The sequence below is a fragment of the Mus caroli genome, unplaced genomic scaffold, assembly GCF_978045245.1.
Source record: "Mus caroli unplaced genomic scaffold, Mus_caroli_1 scaffold_9, whole genome shotgun sequence".
NCBI classification, from domain to species: domain Eukaryota; kingdom Metazoa; phylum Chordata; class Mammalia; order Rodentia; family Muridae; genus Mus; species Mus caroli.
The window spans coordinates 119,419,234-119,440,714 of record NW_028227264.1 but is presented as its reverse complement, the minus strand read 5'-3'; the positions used below and the strand labels follow the sequence as shown (position 1 = coordinate 119,440,714).

At 43.5% G+C, this 21,481-nt stretch overlaps 1 protein-coding gene across 11 annotated transcripts in view; it reads right to left on the bottom strand.

The window, feature by feature from the left end:
• Grip1 (glutamate receptor interacting protein 1) overlaps positions 1-21,481 on the bottom strand; it is a 639,981-nt gene that overhangs the window by 227,676 nt on the left and 390,824 nt on the right. The window contains exon 1 of one of the 11 annotated variants that reach the window (XM_085843203.1): positions 14,693-14,894. The exons of the other annotated variants lie outside the window; for them this stretch is intronic. Within the exon in view, the coding sequence (XP_085699329.1) occupies positions 14,693-14,879 (187 nt within the window). The 5' untranslated portion in view covers positions 14,880-14,894. Of the gene's footprint in view, positions 1-14,692; positions 14,895-21,481 lie in introns of those variants that run through there. 11 annotated transcript variants of the gene reach the window in all.

The window sequence follows — 21,481 nt, the reverse complement described above, 5'->3', positions numbered from 1 at the left end:
TAGAAAATTCTCAATGCTAGAGACCTGGCTGACATTTCTAAAGCTGCCATGATGGAACTAGATTTAAACCAGGGCACTAAGACACTGGGTTCCATGGGCTATGTCCTTTACCTGCTCCTCAGTGTGTCTTCTGGACACAGTTGAAGCAATCTTGGGCTTCATCCATCTTGGTTAGCAAAACAATATCATCAAACGTTCCTCTAAGCACCTTATCTGAAGTGCTTGCACTGAAGTTCAAGAGTGTCCAGGCCCAGGGTGACCCTTGGAGGGATGGGAGGTATGAGATTCACGTGCTTTCGTTTCTCAATTTTCAAGAAGATGTGAAGTGGTTTATGTTTGACTTTACAAATGGGCCACCTTTGCCTTTTCCCTCCGAGTTCTGCTCTATGTCATTAAGCAAGAAAGGTTTCTTCCATTCCTCTCCTGGTGACACGAAGCCACCAATCACAATCACCTGCTACACTTAACTTAGGATTCATCCCATGGAAAGATTTCCCACATGCTCCAAGGTAGAAATTTACATTTTAATATCCATAGATAAAGAGCTATAGCATACATCTATTCCATTTCCACCCACTATGAAAACCGTTTTCAGGAATTTAGACCGTTAAATAATCATCCCGTTTATGAGACTCGTGTTAAAGACACATATAAATTCTGAATCGATAGTATTACTTAGCAATTTTAGTGCTTTGCTTTTTTTCGCCAACCACGGAAGACTTGCCTTTACAGTCTTCTCTGCAGAGTCATCTTAATTATAGGGAGATCCCGTTACAAATGCCTTTCCATTTACCAGGGCTTTGGCTGGAATCTGAAGTTGGTTTTATTGGAAACGATGAAAAATGACTCTTTCCGGGACATAGACTTAAAGAGTCAGGATCGGAAGTGAATTATGTTCTTTGGTCTTTAGGAGAATTTAAATGTATCATATCCTTTTACTCTGAGCTGTCTTTCTCAAGGGATTTAATTTAGCAAAACCTTACAAACGCTCAGAATCATGGGATAGCTTCGGGAGGAAAGGTGGAGGTTATCCTATTCATTCCACATACTCAACTGACAGCTCCATCGATCCTCAGACAGTGTCAGAACTTCTGGTAAATTTAGGGTGGCAGATCCTATCTGTGGATCCTTTTGTCTCCCAGTCACACTTTGCTGACAGTTGTGTATCAGTGTTTTTCTTTTGACATAAACCATGTAGAAGCAAGATGCCTCAATCCCCAACAACAGGATTTTCTTTTTGTCTTTGTCTTTCCCACTCACAACCTTTAGTCAAGCCGATACCATATTATATATTCACCTAGTTATCTGTCCTTCTCCTCCATAGATTGTCTGCTCTATGAAGACAAAAACATAGGAGGCATCTAATGATATCGGGCACATAGTAAACAGCCCAAGATATCAGTGTTAAATGAAGTTCCAAATTGAACATTAAACTTGCTCATGTATACTGCACCTTATTTACTGAAATGCGCATGTTTGCTCTCCCTAGAGATTGAAGATGTATCATAGAGGCCAGAGAGATGGCTCAGTGGTCAAGAGCCCTGGCTGCTATTCCAGAGGACAACAGTTGAGCAAATGAGGAGAAACCAGCAGACAACCACAAGGATAAGATCCCAGATCATTTAAAGCAGGACTTTAAGGAGATTTCTATATAATAGTGTTCATAGGAGAAATATTTATAGCAGCCAAATCATGGGAGGAAGCAACATGTGTCTAGAGGTGGTTTAACACATATAATGTATAGTTTGCAAACGGAATACGATAGTGGAATGTTATTCAGATTAAATACGGATCACCCTTGAAGAACTTAGGCTAAGTGAAATTACCCATCCACTAAAGGATTAATATTACATGATTATTTATTTTGACATACAAAATAGATTCATAGAGACAGGAAGCAAGGTGGGGATAGACTGTAATAGACATGCTTCAGTTTGAGATGATTAAACACTTTGGAAATAGACTACAATGATAAATGCACAGCAAGGTATGTGTGTTTAAATAATATCTTGTTTTACTTCAGGAAAAAAAAATAGTCCGACAAGAAACCATTTATAGCCACTGAATTGAAAGGAAAAGCAAACCTCCAACCATTCCAAGGATTTGCAAATGGCATGGACTGATCTGTGTCCCTTAAACCTTATATTCATATATTGGCACTCCAGGAGGGCCCCACCCCACTGCATGGTTACATTGGAGACAAAACATTTGAGGCGTTAAGGTTAAATGAGTCCATTAACGTGGACACCTGAGCCAAGAAGAGAGGGTCCTCGTAAAAGTGAGGGAGACACCAGGAACTTTTCTCTTCTGCCTTGTGAGCAGGGTATGGGGGTGACCTTCTGTGAGTCAGGAAGAGAACTGCTCTTGCATGAACTCCATCATGGACTTTCCAGAACTATGAGGAAGAAATCCATTATTTATCCACCGATTTGACGGCAGTTCTCTGTGGCAGCCCGAGCAGAATTAAGTTAAGAGTGACTGTATTAGTTAGGGTTTTACTGCTATGAACAGACACTATGACCAAGGCAAGTCTTATAAAAAAATAACATTTAATTGGGGCTGGCTTACAGGTTCAGAGGTTCAGTCCATTATCATCAAGGTGGGAGCATGGCAGTATCCAGGCAGGCATGGCGCAGGAGGAGCTGAGAGTTCTATGTCTTCATCCAAAGGCTGCTAGTGGAAGACTGACTTCCAGGCAACTAGGGTGAGGATCTTATACCCACACCCACAGTGACACACCCATTCCAACCAGGTCACACCTATTCCAACAAGGCCACACCTTCAGATGGTGCCACTCCCTGGTCCAAGGATATACAAACCATCACATTCCACTCCCTGGTCCCCATAGACTTGTTCAAAAACATGAGTCTATGGGGGCCATACTTAAACATAGCGTAATGCAAAATGCATTTAGTGCAACTTTCAAAGTCCTCATGGTCTATAGCAGTTGCAACAATGTTAAAAGCCAAAGTTCAAGGTCTCTTCTGAGATTCATTCAACTTAATTAACTGTAATCCCCAAAGCAAGGCAGAAAACCAGCTGGGCAAACTCCAAACTCTGCATCTCCATGGCTGATGTATGTCAAAGTGGTCTTCAGATCTCCACTCCTTTTTCATCTTTTTTGACTGCAACAAACTGCTTCCTCCTGGGCTGGTTCCACTCCCTGTTAGCAGCTTTCCTCAGCATGTATCCCATGGCTCTGGCATCTTTAACATCTTTGAGTCTCCAAGGCAATTTCAATGTTACAGCTTCTTTCAGTGTCTGGGATTCCACTTGATCTTTTGGACTCCTCCTAAGGGCTAGCATCACTTCTCCATCTCTGTCCTCTGTAGCACTCTATGCTCAGGTTGATCCACTCCATTATGGCTGCTGTTCTTGGTGATCATCCCATGGTACTGACATCTCCAATACACTGGGGTGTTCCACTCCAACTAGGCTTCACCAATAGCCTCTCATAGGCTCTCTTCAGGGTGTCAAGCCTCAAATCCGTTGCATGACCCCTTCAATCCTGGGCCATCAACTACAGCTGAGGCTTCACCTTCTCCAATGGGCTTCCCTGGCCTCTCACAGTGCTAAGCCTCAGCTTCTCTCCATGATCCCTTCATTCCTTCACAAGCAGTACCACCTGAGTGACTCTTACACATTACCAAGTACAGCTGCAGCATGAGGTACAACCTTGGGTATCTCTGGAACACAGCTTCTTTGTGCTCCCAGAAAACAATTTCCAGAAGATTTCACCTCAACGATGCTGGTCTCTTCTTAATTACCGCTAATTCCTTAGCTCCAGCTAACCAGCATCAATTTTCCCAGTAGTTCCTTCCATTCTTAACTCTAGAGCCAGAGGCACATGGCTGAAGCTGCCGAGTTCTGCTGCTTATAGGAACTAGAACATGATCCCCTTGTATTATTACATTATCACTAGCTTTATGTTTTCTAAATCCTTCAGTGCCTAAGCTTGGCTATCCTGGTTCTTGCTCTGTAGATTGACCTTGAATGCAGAGATCAGCATGCTTTTCTCATGGGATTAAAGGTGTGTACCACCATGCCTGGATCTAATTTAGCTGAGTAGGATCTTGCCCCAAGGTCCCACTCCCTTAATCTTTATCTCCTAGAACACAAGATTTTGCTCCATTTCACTTCCTGGTACCCCTTTAATCCTCGAACAATATATTTTATATTTTTCCTTTCTAAGCTTGCTATGCTTGTTCAAACTTCTCTTCATAAGACTTAACCAGAGAACAAAGTCTCTGCTTGGCTTTTTTGAAACTTCTTTTGTTAATGCAATTAATCCAAGTCTCTTCAACTTAGCCTCAGGCAAACTTTTCAGACAAGGGCAAAAAGTAGCCACATTCTTCACCAAAATACCACAAAACCAGTCTTTATGCCACATTCTGAAATTCTTCTCCTTTGAAATCTCTTGGGCCAGGTCAACACAGTTCAAATTACTCCCAGCAACAAAGTCTTCCATATTCCTACTAGGATGACCCATTAAGCCCCATTTAAAGCATTCCACTGCTTTCCAAATCCAAAGTCCCAAAATCCACATTCTTTCAAATAAAAGCATGGTCAGGCCTATCACAGCAATACCCCACTCCCAGTACCAACTTCTGTATTAGTTAGGGTTTTACTGCTATGAACAGACACTATGACCAAGGCAAGTCTTATAAAAAAATAACATTTAATTGGGGCTGGCTTACAGGTTCAGAGGTTCAGTCCATTATCATCAAGGTGGGAGCATGGCAGTATCCAGGCAGGCATGGCGCAGGAGGAGCTGAGAGTTCTATGTCTTCATCCAAAGGCTGCTAGTGGAAGACTGACTTCCAGGCAACTAGGGTGAGGATCTTATACCCACACCCACAGTGACACACCCATTCCAACCAGGTCACACCTATTCCAACAAGGCCACACCTTCAGATGGTGCCACTCCCTGGTCCAAGGATATACAAACCATCACAGTGACATAATGCTGTTATTGAAAAATTGCTCAGCGCTACTTGCTGTGTACATAGGAAGACCTGCATTAGCTTGCCCAGCATCTACAGAGAAGCTCATGTCTGTATTCTCATCTGGGGAGGAAGACACGGATGGAGTTTACTCATTAGCCAGTCTAGCCAATCACTGGGCTCCAAGTTCAGTGAGACCCTGTCTCAAGAAATAAGATGGGGAGAGATTGAGGAAGCGACCAGACATCAACTTTTGGCCCCCACATATCTGCTCATACATGTGTATGCACATTCATATACACACATGACTGAACCCATGTAGACATGTCCACACACATGCATAAAGAGCGAAGTGATGGCCGGTTAGAGTAGACACAAGCAGTCTGCCATGGTCATGCAAGTCCACAGAGATGCCTATCTACACAGCAAGGCCACAGAGATGCACATCCACAAAGCAAAGCCACAGAGATGACCATCCGCACAGCAAGGCCACTATGCAATGTGCACACTAGAGAAACAGAAAAGAGAAGCTGGAAGGCACAACATAGAAACAATGAACTTAAGAGCAGGCTGACAACAGTTAGGGACTAAAAGGTGGATGAAATCCTGGAGAATGGTAGCTGGACTTCACATGCCCATCCATGGTGTAAATTTAAAGCTGCTGTAGGCTCATTGATATCCCACTATTCTTTAAAGTAGGTATGCATGTACTTTATATAACATGTACGTATTAGCAATTAAAACTTAAGGGAACCAATGGTATTATCTGAAGACTACAATTCAATAGTTTTATTCAGCATAATCCAACATTTTTGCCAACAATTTCAAATCTTTTCTCTTATATTCTTATGCTTCTTTGTAATTTAAAAAAGTCGATGAGTTAAATGAAGTAATTTCTTTTAGTTTAATGATACCCAACCTTTATTTTTTTCTATTAGAGCTGAGCCCCTTGGGAACTAGTTTTCCAACTGGGCCATGGAATCCTCTATGGATCGCCAGGGCCCTCCTGTCCTATTAGCTGGACAATTGTACAATTTCCCAGTGTAAATGTCTGTCACATGCTAACGCGGGACAGAGAGAAGCAGAAAGGTGTAAATACATAGAGTGTAAGTTGCAAGTTTCAGACGTAATTGGGATAAGTGACTGGGCAAAATTCTGCTATTATATATTACTTGGACTGCCTAAAAGGGTGAGACACATAAATCACAATTTCACCAGAAATGTGACAAACTCGATGCCAGTATAAATGCTCCGGGAATAGTTAGAGCCTCCTGGGTACTGCAACTAATTTTCTTCATCCCAGAGGCTAGGTATAGGGCCATATAGATATATGCAGCAAGCCGATAGAGACGCTGCAAGAACAGTTTCAGCATCCCCAGCCCCACTGGGGGTGAGGTCTGTCCTTATTAAAACAAAAAAACAAACAAACAAACAAATGAAAACATAGTCATACTTGTTATAGATTTGAGGGAAAGCAAAGAGTTAAAAAAATGTCAAAGTCACTAAGAAATACTACATTTCACATTTTATTCCACCAAGGTAAATAGATAATTCTGGGGCCAATGAGGATGGCACACATAACTGTCTTGGGGACATTCACATAGATCATTGAATTTTATTTGTGATGTGTCATCCTTGACAGTTATTAGTTTCCCTGCTTCATATGAGAAGAGAGAGAGTGAGAGAGACAGAGCCAGCTGGGTGGTGTTACGGGGCAGGTAGGTGTTACGGGGCAGGTAGGTGTTACGGGACAGGTAGGTGTTACAGGGCAGGTAGGTGTTACAGGGCAGGTAGGTGTTACGGGGCAGGTAGGTGTTACAGGGCAGGTAGGTGTTACGGGACAGGTAGGTGTTACGGGGCAGGTAGGGTGTTACAGGGCAGGTAGGTGTTACAGGGCAGGTAGGTGTTACAGGGCAGGTAGGGTGTTACAGGGCAGGTAGGTGTTACAGGGCAGGTAGGTGTTACGGGGCAGGTAGGTGTTACAGGGCTAGGTGTTACAGGGCAGGTCGGATATGGGAATGAACTCTGGTTCATGCTCATTCAAAAGTCCAGAGCCCTGGAGCTTCCCTGTATCTGGGGCTCCTTCCTCACTGCCTTAAAGGTGATTTTAATAAGAATGGCCCCAATTCCTAGAGCTACTCAGCCAGGCTCCTTGCTGTTTCCCCCCAATTTAATGGGTTTTCTTAACATTTTTTGGCTCAGGTCTTGCTCTTTAATTACATTTTCTTAAGATAAACCAGGAATTAAAACACAGATTTGAGCCTGTTCATCTGTAGCTACCTTTGAAACTCAGATAATCACAGCCACGATGACTGTCAGGGTGCTTTCTCTCCATCCAGTGTTGGCCAACTCAGATAATCACAGCCACGATGACTGTCAGGGTGCTTTCTCTCCATCCAGTGTTGGCCAGAGTTGACGCAGAGAAGGTGGGGTCAAAACAAAGAGAAGACCTTACCACTAAGTGCTTCCCAGGATTGTATTTAACCACCCTGTGGAGCTTTGTAAACTTAGGGGTAACCTCTCAAGGTTTGGTCATGTGTGAACAAAATGGTAGAGTGTAGACATCTTAGGGAGTAGTTCCTGACACATGATAGAATCTAGGAATAGTTATTGGTGTCATGTGTGCAGACATGTAATATATTGAGATGTGTAGCAAATTATCATCAGGCAATTATGCTGGCTCCTCTTATGTCCATCTGAAACAAGGTGGCGAGGAGGGAATCTTCAGTTTCTCTGTTGGGAAATTGCCTCCAGAAGACAGAGCTGTATGCAGATAAGACTGTAAGCTTGTCTTTTATTAGGTAATGGAAGTTTCATTTTCTTAATTAGTGATTGATAGGGGAGGGCTCAGCCCACTCTGCGTGGGCACCCCCCTGGGGTCATGGGTCATGGGTCTATAAGTAAGCAGGCTGAGCAAGCCACTAAGCAGCCTCCCTTCATGACCTCGGACTTTTCCAGATTTTCCTGCCCTGACATCCTTCAATGATGAGTCAAAATAGCGTTTCCTCTCCAAGTCGCTTTTGGTGCTGGCATTTCCTTACAGGGATAGCAACCGTAAGCAGGACAGTACTCATCTCATTCCAGTATTAAGACCATCATTGCTGATACAGGATACTCGGGCAGGGTGGTAAGGTGACAAGCACGGAGGGAGAACAGAAACAGGAAGCGTTCTGAAGAGGCTGGGCTTTGCATCTGAAGGGTGGATCAGAATCTGGCTCTGCAGCTCTACATATCACAGGGAGGAAGTCCAGAAAGCAGGTGTGGAGCTCCTGAGGGCCCAGCGTGTGAGAGAGGACATCCTGTGGCATCCACGGTGTAACACACAAATGATGACATGGACTGCTGAAGCCCCTTCACAGCAGTGGGAACCTAGCTGACCAGGGTCAAGAAGGACTGGGTGGCAAGGTGAAAGGTAACTTTTTCCATTAGACAGGCCATGAACGAAGACTGTAGAATTTAGAAGGAGGAAAAAAAAAAAAGGAAGAAGAATCTAGCTCATATCGTCCATTTGAACTATCCTCAAATCCTTTCTTTTGTTTTTGTTTCTGTTTTTCTAAACAGGCTTCCTCTGTGGAACAGAGCCGTGGCTGTCCTAGAATTTGGTTTGTAGACCAGCCTGGCCTCAGACTCACAGAGATTCGCTTTCCTCTGCCTCTCGTGTGCTAGGATTAAAAGTGCTATCCTCAAATTCTTAAACACTTGCGTCTTCTAATATGAAAGCCTGTGGTCTCGGAGATAAAGTGTGCAGGAAGCATCCGCAGCAAGTATCTGCCTGGCTATTTTTCTACTAAAAACAGGCAGGAAAACAAGCAAAACTGTGCAAGATGCTGGATGACTATACCAGAGGCAGTGATACAGGCACGATTAGGATGGAGGCTGAGACGACCACCCAGGAGACAGGGCTAGGCACCTCCTCCTTTCTGCTTACCTTCGGCAGTAGCCTCTTGTACGTGTGCTGGCCTCATCCCATCATGCACACATCTTCCTCTGGGATGCTCTCATCCACACTCTTTTGGCCTGCTATCTTCTACTTTGCCTTCAAATGATAACAGGAGACTCATATACATCAGGGGCATCTCATTCTCCATCCTGGTACTGTGTCTTGCTTTAGGAGCCCCTTGCCTGTTTCCCTGCTGGCATTTGCTAAACGGTGGTATGACAGTGGCTGCCATGAATCCTCCAATTTCCCATAAGCCATAAGGTTATTGAAGACAGGGACTATGGGCTAGTCAGAACAAAGACCATGCCTGGCCCTTAAGTCCTAAGCCTATTACTTACTACTCTTTAAGTCCTGGTTACAGGTAGCTTGTCAGTTCAACTGCAAGGCAGCCTGGACTGGAAGGTAAATGCATCATTGTTAGAACAATAAGACGACTTCTGAACAGACTCTATTTCCACATCTCGAAACTTCAAATAGGTTATAGGACAGATGGCCCCAGCATATCAAAAGAAGTAATGGAAGGTTCAAACAGACTCACAGCTGGTTTTAAGCATGTAAATTCCATTTTCTTCCATACGTCTATTGATACCGCACTTTGGCTGCCACATCCATATACCTTCAAATCAATAGTTATGATTTTATTATTATTATTATTATTATTACAGAACAAGAACAACCTTCTCATCCACAAGATAGACTGCTATGACACAGCAGGATCATTTCCTCCACACAGGAGCATAAAGACAGAAGGAGGGGGTATTCAAGGGATTAATGTTTCAAGCAAAAGCTGTTCACAGTGTTGCCGTCACCTTCCAAGAGACACTCCTCTCTAGATCTCTTAGAGCACAATTTTGTTGCAAAAAGAACATCATTTTACTTTTAAGGACAACAGACAAAATACTGCCCAGAAAAGTTTGCTACCCACCCCCCCTTGAGGATGTAGGGACAAAGTTGCTCAGACAAGTACAGAATATGATGATGAATTAGGACAATAAAACTTCATCGTAAGTGTGTCTGACTTCTTGCCAGCAGAGCCCCTAGGTTGTACAGTGCCAGAGACATGCCAGGAGGAGCTAATAACTAAATGCTCACAGTAGACGTGGTAATACACTTCCATGTTTTAGACAAATACAACATTATCTAACACGTCAAGAGACTAAAGACCTGTCTGTTTAGTTCCACTCACTTAGTTCCACCAGCTTTGCGGACACTGACACACCAGTGGTGACTCATTGAAGTTAAAGTAAAAAAGGGCATAAAGATCAAACGTGGCAAGCATGAAGATCTGTAGAGCGCTCACGGAGCACCAGTAGCCAAGTCAGACTAGGGAGGCTGGCCTTGAGAGATGGGCTGATAGAATGCATTTTTCTATTGCTGTGAGAAGATACCACAACCAGAGAAACTTGGTAAAGACAACATTTATTGGAGGCTTACAGTCCCAGAAGATTAGAATCCATGATCGTAAGGCCCACAGGCATGGTAATGAATCAGTAGCTGAGAATTTACATCCTAACCCACAGGCACAAGTCAGAGAGAGCTAACTGGAAATAGCCTGGGCTTTGGAAATCTCAAAGCCCATCCTCAGTGATACACTACCTCTAAGAAGGCCACGCCTCCTCCAAGGAAGCCACACCTCCTCCAAGGAAGCCACACCTCCAAGAAGGCTACACCTCCTAATTTTTCCAAACATCCCCATCAATTGGAGACCAGGTATCCAAACATACGGGCCTATGGGAGCCGTGGGAGCCATTCTTATTCAGACCATCACTCATGCTAGATCAAGGGAAGAAGGGTTGGGCATGAACAATCTAAGGGAAGAATTTGAGGAAGACCGGAGGCTGTTCCCATTCACTCTCATCACTCTCACTTTGGACATTGCATGAGAATGTCCTCAGCATCAGCACCAGGCATCGAACAGACCACATTCACCCAGACCAGATGAGAAGTACAAGTTCAGAATAAGCAAATCAAGATATACCAGAATACATGAATACAATGGTCTGCTCCCATTATATCCTGATCCCCTACTCCCATCAACCCTACTGCCTTGATGCTCCCCCTTTTATTTCTATTGTGATTATTTACAGATCACTTAGTGGAGAGCAGTAGTTCCTACAGGAGCCATACTTTGGTAGAAATGGGAGCCTCCAATTGAAGGGAAGGAGAAAGACACCAACTTGTGAGGTTATAGACATAGCAACGTGGCCTACAACAGTGCTTCATTCTTCACCAGAAACTGACTGGGCTACTCCAGGGCCAGTTCTAAGAAGCAGTTGTATGTAGACAAGACTCAGAGCTTGGATGATCCCATCATTCTATTGAGGGAGACAAGCCAGTGTCCAGGTTCTTACAAGTCAGTGTTAAATGCCATCCCATGAGGTGTCACAGGCACTAGGGGCACAATAGGAGCAATCAAACAGCCATTGCAAGGAGCAAAGAGGTGTCAGGAATTGGTGACATGTACATTGAGGTAAAAAAGATGATGACCCAAAAACAGGAAGGATGGCTGAGAAAAGCCAGGAAGAGCGTAAGAAAGACAGAAGTGTGCCTTGTGTTTGGTGCATTCCACTGGCTAGATACAGCTTAGGATGAAACAGGGTGTCTAGGTGTGTGTGTGTGTGTGTGTGTGTGTGTGTATGTGTGTAACCAAGAGAAAAATGAAGTAGATTGTTAAGTAGGAGCTAACTCTGGTCTTACATGGAGGATGACAGAGTTAATACATAAAGAAATACTGCACATGTGGGCGTTAGGAAGTTCCCACTGCCTGCAGGGGATAGAATGAGGTTGTCAGGAATCAAGGCAGGGCCCATGGGGTCAAGCAGAAGCAACTCAAGGACTGGTATTTGAAGAATGACTGTTAAGTCCATTTGCAAGAATTAGTGACCATGGAAGACCCCTAAACCTTTCAGTCTGTAATCCAACTATGACATTTAACAATGATTGTAATTAAAATAATGAAAGCAGTGGAGAAAAAATGTGAATAGATCATAGGATAAACATTGAAGCTCTAGGGCTGAGGGTGCATTGGGTTTTCAGTTCTGACAAGGTTGGCTGCTGGGTTTATTTGGTAAAGCAGGTAGCATACACCAATCTACCGACAGCATAAATTCTGGATGAAGTTAAGGGTTTAAACGCATGAAGATCAAGCAAGACTATTATCAGGCAATGAAGAAAAGAGAAGCAGCAGACGCTGAATAAGTCCAGTGATACAATTTCCTGGGTGAGGAGGCAGGGATTAAAGGGGACTCACACAATCTGTGGGAGTAGATACAGGGCAATCAAGGTCCCCTGTATTCTTAGTGGGAGCAGATCAAATGGGGTTGTCTTTCCCAAGAGGCAGCTTGGCAATACTAATCCAACCTTGGAAATGTTAGTCTTGTTTGGTTTAGAAACTTAATTCTTTAAGGATTATTTTAAGAAACTACCACGACAGCCTCATGGAAATGTAAGACAACAGCCATGTGTTAAAACAGCCAAATTCTCTGTGACAAGAAGAGATGGCTCAAGGGTTGCTGCTATTCCAAAAGACCAGGGTTCAATTCCCAACACCTACATGGTTAAAATTGTTTAATACCTCTAGTCCCAGGAGACCCAACATCCTCTTCCAGCTAAGACAGGTATTGAGTAAACATAGTGTGTAGACATACATGCAGGCAAAACACTCATACACAGAAACATAAATCAAATCTCACAGAATGTCCTGTTAGAGATTTAAGAAAAAAAATCATATAACTACCTTAATGATCTGAATACTCACAAAAAGAGCTTTGTAGGGAAAGCAATAATATGGCAATAAGGTGATTCTATTATATATTTGAATGGCAAAGGGAGAAAGCTGCAGAGAACTATTGAAGATAATTCTCCCTAGTGTTGGAATTATATTCATTTCCACGCTGAGAAATTTTCATGTAATAAATACACTTTCATTCTTCCAGGAAAGCAAGAATTGCATTTTTCTTCATTATGAAGTGCAAAAGCAATGGAGATCCTGTAGCTAATAGCTCAGGAGGGCCCAGAGGAGGATGCACCTGCCTGGAAGAAGCCCGAGCATGGGCCAGCTACCCAGCCTCTTTTCTGAATTAAGGAGAAAAAAACTGGTGCAGAAAATTTCAAGAAAAGAGAAGAAAATCCTCGGTAAGAAAGGCAGCGGTAATGCTGAATAAATTATAATGCATTTTGTACTTCAGTTGTGTAGATAACGTAGACCTTAACCACAGTTTCCCACTGATCCTCATGTCATCTCTCCCCATTCATCAGACCATGTCAAATACTACAACCAGACAAGTTAGCATAAAGAAATGCGCTTCTCCGTTGGGTATGATTGTGTCCTGGCTCTGTTGTTTTCACATGAAGACCATTAAGAAGTGGCTTTGTTTATCCTCACTTTGCAACAAATGGCAAACCTTTTCAAAATGGTCTAGAAGTAACAGTGAAGGCCATCTTGTTTAGGTAAGGCGTAACATTCTTTTGTGTACACTGACATAATGGTCTTTAAGATATCAGTCTGGAGGAAGAGTAGCCATTTTCCCTACTATTAGTACTGCTGTTACTTCTACTCATAAAGATAAGAGGAGTTAAAACCTGAAAATTTTATATCCCTAGTGCCTTCAAAGTCAATCACAAATTTAGATTGCACACTTGATTACGGTGTCAGGATGGTATTTTGTCAGCTTCGTCAAATGACACTTTTAAATGAGAAGTGTTGATATACTGGAGTGGACCAATGTTATTTTTCTGCCATCTACATAATAAAGTTTCAGAATTATGACGCTCATAAAGTTCACTGCCCTCATCTTATTGACAGGATAATTAAAAGTCGGGGAGTCAAAGCGACTCTTCTTGTATCTAGCTGTCACCAGCAGAGTGGAAACGAGACCTTTGGGTCACGTGACCTCGGCACCAGTTTCCTCTCTTCGGTGTCTCTCAGAAATAAATATCAAGGGACCTCTACCTTCAACAATTTATAGTGTTTCAGCACTCATGTCCTCTCCACCATAATCAAGGGAAGTATGAATTATACTTAGAATTATTCTCATGTTACAAAAGCGGGGCTTGTAACATGACTAGCATTCCAGGCATAGAGCCCAAGGCTTTAGGCTCCAGGGGCGGAGCTTTGCCTATCTGCAATGAATCCTGCCGTACAGCATCATCCTCCTAGCACAACATGGCCCTTGCCCTTTCAAACCATCAGCAACTACAATTACCCAAAAGAGATTGCATGAGATTGTATCCATTAACTTTCTGTCACAGAGGAGGGGTGGGGGGCTCATAAGGCCACACCCCATCCCAAGAGTCATAGGAGGGTAACACTGGAGGGGGAGGAGCATTAGGCCACGCCCATTCCTTAAGACAAATCACAGTTGCTGAAGAGAGGGGCAAAGAGATTGTGGTATTGTGCCTTTTTCTGTGCTATTGTGCCCTAAGCTGCCTGTGCTTCTGCTACTAATCTTGGACCCAGGCTCCTGTAATGAGGCTGCCCTCATTGAACTGAATGTCCACCGAGCTACAGTCGAGTGGGGCTCGCCGTGGTTGGTTCACTATCTGCAGGGAGGTGTGTCTTTACTTCCCCGGGGAAAGTTCACACAAGAAAAGAATGGATTCATTTTCTCTAGCAACTCTCCAATCAAAAGTCCGCGAAGCTGGAAAAGTTTTGAAACCATAAGATGCTCTGACAATCTCACAAAAAAGCCTGACAAATTGCAAGCTGGGGGAAAGGTGGGGAGACTTCTTTTCAGAGACTATCTTGACATGACGCATTGGCTTTCTATAGGAACTTAAAAGTCAACTCTTGAGAAAAATGAAAGCTTACCACGGTTTGGCTTAGCCAGTAATTCATGAGGACTCTGATCCACATTACCCTGTGTGTCATTAAGGTCGGGAGGCTCGCAGCTTAAGTGAAAATCATCAAGGTAAGCCTCTAACGCTTCAGAGGCGGAGAAATAGGGCTTTTCTTGAAACAGGATGGAGCCATCGGCATTAAAGTGGATGCTGCTCATGACCAAAGCCGTTGGAGACCCGGTGCAGGAGGGGCAAACTGATGCTTCCCAACAGACCTTGACGCGGCTTTCTGAAAATAAGCAGCAATGACCATTCGCCTTTCAGAAAACTCTAAGGACAAAGACAGGCGCGCAAGCTTTCAGTTAAGTAGGTACACACGACCATACTCGTGGATGCTCCTGTGTTTCTCCTCGTACACAAGTAGCTTTTAGAAGTGAAATTCCTCTCTGTCCCTCTGTAGATGAGCTGTATATAGATGACCTGTATACTGACCGAGGAATCGTTTCGTCAGCTGCATTTAGAAAATCATTATGGAATTTGTTACATCCATTAATAAGTCATGGAAGTATTGCTGGCCTTTGTTTTGCGGTTTACAAGGTTGGCTCTGTAGTGCCAGTGTCTTGAGATGCCTTTACTTGCTATGTTAACACAAGGAAAGTCTATCAAATCTTATCTGTTTTTTTTTTTTTCCCTTTCCCCATACCAGCTCTCACTGCATTGGTGGGAGAGGGAAAATAATATATAAGACAGGAAATGAGTAAGAAGAACAGGATCCCTGGGACAAGAGCAATGGCAAGGGGCTGGCATCAGGAAGTGAACACTGAAGCAGCTCGGAGGGAGAGCATGAGCTCTGACAGATTAAGAGCTGAGCAGCTCTGGAACTCTGCTTTGCCACCTTAGTCAGTTCCTCTTCACACAGGTCTGCAAAGGAGACACTCATGGGACACAGAGATGGACGTATCCATAGCAACAGGGTAAACAAGCAATGGCTAAGGCTGAATGTTAGACACAGGGCATGAGCTTGATCTTAACCACTGTGCTAGGATGGGGCATTTCGTGCTTACCCATGACCTGTGGCTTCTAAAGGCAGTCCACATGCTGGCCACATTACCTATAACTGGCTGCCCAACTTCCATGGGTCTCTAGTTCGATTAAAATGCTTAGAGTGTTCCCTGACGGGGATGGTGGAAGTGTAGGTTGCTCATTGGGTAATGATACATATCTACGTGCTAAGAAGCAAATACTCACTGTTTTAAGTCTCTGGAGATTCAAGTGGGTATGCTATGTTTTCAGAATGTTGCATTTTATGACATCATAATACACCTGAAATTCACCTCTCTAGAATACTTTTAGTTTCCTTAATAGAGCTATATAGACGTCTCAGAGAACCAGGAAATTTTTGATTTACTTTTGTACCCACATGCACCTGAGCGTCACACGCAGTATTCCTGAAATAGACACGCAGCGGAGCCTATGATTCCTGAAGTAACAGCTCTGGTCACTGAGCATCTAAATCCTAGATCAAGAACTTGCCTTGAACAAATACAGTTTTGGAGGTGTGTAAAGAACAGTGGGGACAACAAGCTAGGTAGGAAAAAAAAACAGTAAGATCTTTATCAGGGATTAAACTGGTGTATTCAGTAATCAAGGGTTAGCCTCATGTATTCGGAAACAAGGTGATAATAAAGCTTTGACGTGTGTGTGTGTGTGTGTGTGTGTGTGTGTGTGTGTGTGTGTCAAACTCAGGCCCCTACAAATACTAGACAAGTTACAGATTCAACTCACTTCATGTGAAAGACCCAACGCCTCATCCAACTTCTCTGATTGGTCAATAAGAATTAGTCATGATTACCCAAGAGAGACAGTGGGTAGGAAACGTGAAGGTTGCAGTTTGGATGGAAGGACCCTTGGGCTAAACTGGAGTCAGTCTTCTGCAGCTCTGTACCTCTCTTCCCTCTACTATGTGACTCCTTCATTTTCCCCCCCTTTGGTTTTTCGAGACAGGGTTTCTCTGTAGAGCCCTAGCTGTGCTGGAACTCACTCTATAGACCAGGCTGGCCTTGAACTTAGAAATCCGCCTGCCTCTGCCTCCCAAGTGCTGGAATTAAAGGCGTGTGCCACCACTGCCTGGCTGACACCTTCATTTTAAGTTCTGTTTAATGATGCACAGCTCAGAAGACGCCATGCTTGATCCCTGGCTGCCTGGATGAAGGAAGACTCTACTAGGAGAACAGTACCATAGTTCATCTCCTCCACCAACACCATTTTGATTCCACACCAGGCTTGCTTCTCCTAAAAGACCTCAGACCTGCTCATGATCCAGCCACTGTCAGCTCTGGAGGAGCCAGCCCAGACTAGAGCCAATGTCAGTTTTGTCCAGTGCTCTTCAGCTTGGTAAATATCTTCAATATCATCCCTGCTAAGACACAGTCTGCAATAAGTGCTGAGCGCTCCCTTTCCTTGGCCTTCCATTTTCTGAGTCATTCTGAGTATCTGCCATTAGTTAACCTACGTGATTGCTGGCTGCATGACCCCTTCCCTCTTTACGCTCAAACAAATCAAGGGATGGATGAGTTTTGAATGTCCAGCCTGTGGCAGTTGCTCAATAAATGTTTGTTGAGTTGAATTCAGCTAGAATGTTCCATTTTCATGACAAAGCATCCCAGGGTGATTACTGCAGCTGTGGAAGCCTTCTGAAAAATTGAATCCTTTGGGCTCCTTAGGAGCTCCTGAGGAGGAACAAAGGAACTGAATGTAGTAATGCATTCAGGCCAAGGAATCAATCAGAGACTGGCTGAGTATGCCTAACCGAAAGTTGATGAGAGTCTGAAGGACCCTCGTCCACACTTGGAATATTTTTTGCTGGCTCATTTATAGCAAATCTTTGGCACCAGACCGTACAATGTGTACCTACAGTTCACACATTTAAATACGCTTCAGCAGCTACCGAGCAGCGTTTTTAAAAAGCAGAAAGGAAACTTGATAATTAAAGATGTATAAGACAATCTAGGAAATCAACATGGAAAGGCCATCAGTGGTTCTGAAAATTGAACACCATGTATAAATGTAAGTGAATTTTGTGATTTTTTTTTTTATTGTATTATACTCACGGCAAATGCAAATGGTTTTTCACTAGTTAGGCTGACAGAGGGCTGAGCACAGAGAATGTGCACTCTTCTGGTTTATAAAGGAAGAGGATCATATTTAATAATGATGAAAAAAATCAATACATCCCCTAAGTGTAAATCAAACTGTGGGGTCTTTGGATACTTCCCCTTGCAATTTCCTGTTTGAAGTTGGTCTGCTTGATTCTCTTTGATAGTGTTCTTAAAGATGTATTCAATCTATAAACTCCTCAGGGTGCACCATCTCCTAGGAGGTAACCTGTTTTCATGAGAAATACAGAATTCACCAGTAGGAGGGCAAGCGAAAGCACTCGCACTAGCTCTCTCTGTCCCTCTTGTATTAGGCTAGGCCAGACTCAGCCAGTAGAGTCCATCAAACCTATAGAGAGAGACGATTCCAGAAATGTGAACTAAGTTCAGTCTCTTTCTCTGATTCAATTCAATTACGCACAGAACTGTTGATTCCCAGTGTGTGAGAAACCATGTTAAGCACCATCAAGCGAAACCAGATAGATCAGACAGCCCTTCCCTCACCAGGAGCCCGGAGCACAGTAGGAAAGATCAAAGCAGCACAAAAATGATAGGAGACTGTGAGGATGTGGTCAGTGGCCGAGAGAGCTTCCTAGAGAGTCCAGAACACAAAGAGAAATGATCTTTGGGGGAGGACCCGGGGAGAGTTTCACTCTAGACATTTAAACTAGACTTAGACAAAAAGGTGCAGACACACAGAAATGGGAGGAAATCGTGATGCAAGGAAGAAGGAGCATAAGGCATTAGCAAAAGTGCAGATAGAACTCTGTAGAGACAGCAGATTTCCATGAATCATCGGCTGAGGAGAGAAGATACCAGCGGTACTGAAACAGAGTGGCGAGTTTTAGATTTTTAGATTTGTTCTATCTTACAGAAAATGAGAAGAGGGCCACAGAAAGGTTCAATGCGATCTTGAAGAATATATACAATGAGTAATAGAGCCGACTCATTTTTTTCCACCACACCTCAGCATCTTTTCTCCCTCTATCATTCTCTAATGAAGCAAGTACAATGTATCCTGGTTTGCCTTCCTTAATGCCCTCGTAGGAGACTCCAGACCTCAGTTGGGGTATCTATTCTACCTGTCCAGCTCTCAGAAACCTGCAGTTCGTTTTAAACCATTGATCGAATGACCCTCTTGAAGAACCACTTGACATGTCTGGCCAACGGGACTTCTTACTGGCCAAAGTCCATCTTTAGCAGTGTTAGCCAGATTTTAGGTACTATTAACGGATATCTGAGATGATCCCCTTAAAAAGGGAAAGATGTTCTTTATCTCACAGGTCCGGAATGTTTCAGCCCATGGTTTTCAGGTTCTCGGTTGAAGTAGGATTCCATGATGTCTAACTGAGCCAAGTAGTTCTGCTTCTTGATGTCAGGAAGCAAGAGAGAGAAAGAAGGGCCCCATGTCCCCTTCAAGGAGTTGCTCCAATGACCTGACTTCTCTTCATTAGGCTGTATCTTGGAAGGTCCCATCAAGTCCAATAGCAGCAGGACTGAGATCCAAGCCTTCATTTTGAGTCTTTTGAAGAAAGCCACTATCCATATTGTTGCAAACAGTGATGCTATAACATGGCCCAGGGAAACAAGGAATGCCTGAGTGACATGCTAATCCTGTAGGGTTGTCCAAGGAACTTATTAATCAAATAAAGCTTATTACTAAAGAGATGTTATCTCTTCTCTGTCAAACTATAGGAAAGTTATGAACTCTCAGAAATTAAACTACAAACGTGTGCTGTTGAGTTTGAATTTTGTGTGTGGGAGGAACAGGGGTTTCAAGACAGCGTTTTTCTCTGTGTTTAACAGAGCCCTGGCTGTCCTAGACTTGCTTTGTAGGCCAGGCTGGCCTCAAACTCACAGAGATCTGCCTACCTCTGCCTCCCAAGAGCTGGGATTAAAGGCATATGCCACCAAGTCCAGCTGGAGTTTGAATTTTAGTAGAATACTGTCAACCAAAAGCAACTTAAATATTCCCAGTAGAAATGGCCTAATGTATGTACTTCACATATTATCTCTATGATAAGATATTGTGACAAGACACATGTTCTTTGAAAGACTGCTTACAGAGACTGGTCACAATGATTAGTGCATCCAAGTTAAGCCCACAGGCTAATTGTAATAATTTGGAATGCAGTACAATGCTTGGCATGGTGACACATGCCTGAAATAAAGCACTCTAGTGGGAGAAGAAATCTGCATAGCAAGTTTGAGAGTTGGAGGCTAGTTTTGGATGCATAAGGTCCTCTAAAATAAGTAAGTAAATAAATAAATAAACAAATATTTTATAGACAGAAAGAGGGCCAGCAAGATACTCAGAGGGTATGGGTGCTTGCTACACAAACTTAGCAGTTTGATCCCTAGAACCCACACTGGATGCAAAGGTATCCCCCGCCACACATGTTCACACTCATCCATAACACTAACCAATAATTTTTTAAAAAAGGAATAAAAAAAAAAAAAAACAACGTTCGAAAGCCATATGGCATTACAGATCCAAGACATCTCCTGAGACTTTTCTGTGATCAGTGGGGCGGGGGGGGGGGGGGGCAGTGTGCACAGTGTGGGATGGGACAAACATGGGAGCTAGCCTGTAGGTTGCAGTTTGGGCACGTCCTCATATTTCAGATCTGTCTATTCCAGTGTTGTACTACACTCTGCTTTAGACCTAACTGGCAACCTGTACACTTGAGAATTGAACTCTCCCTTCAGAACGCTCCTCATTTATGCAGTGAATCCTTTTGCAATATTCATCACAGGTTACAAGCCCGGCTCTTGTGCCCTGCTGACTGGGTTTAGATCTGACAGTATGACCTTGGGAAAGCTACTGACCTCTCTGCCCCTAAACTTCCTCATCTCTAAAGCAGCCTTGCTAATAATACCCAACTATTAAAGGGGCTAGTATGTATAAAATGCTTACAACAATGCCTACTATGTAAGGGAAGTTCTCAGGAGTCCACAGCTATGTGCTAACTCCCCCTGCCCCACCCCCCAGAACACTTGTCCTTCCTCAGTTCTAGGGGATCCTATCCTGCCAAGTGAAAAGGTGCTATTTCATCTTGGGAAATATTAAGCACAAGAGCGAGATGGGGAGGGGGAGGGAGGGGAAGGAGGGAGGGAGAGGGAGAAAGAGGGAGAGAGACAGACACACAGAGAGACAGACACACAGAGAGAAACAGAGACAGACACACAGAGAGATAGATACAGAGAGACAGAGAGATCGATACAGAGAGACACACAGAGAGATAGATACAGAGAGACAGAGACACACAGAGAGATAGATACAGAGAGACAGAAAGAGACACACAGAGAGACAGACACACAGAGAGATAGATACGAAGAGACAGAGAGAGACAGAGAGAATACATCTAGAATTTTATTCATTGTGTCCACTAATCTCCTTAAATTCACATCCCAGATATGAAAGGATTACTCTAAAGCAGGATCAATACTCGGTTCATTTCACATCCCAGAACTTTCTTTAGAGCCCAGGAAAGCCGGAGGCTGCAGAAGAAGCATCAGCAAAATTTAAATTATTTTGTAAGTCTTAAGCTTCAAGAGTTATTGTGTTCTCCTCCAGGGATCTCGCCTCTCCCCGTGTCATTTCGCTTTTTCCTTAACATTCTCCATTTCTCTTTATTTCCGAGTCGGAATGCTTCACGGTCACC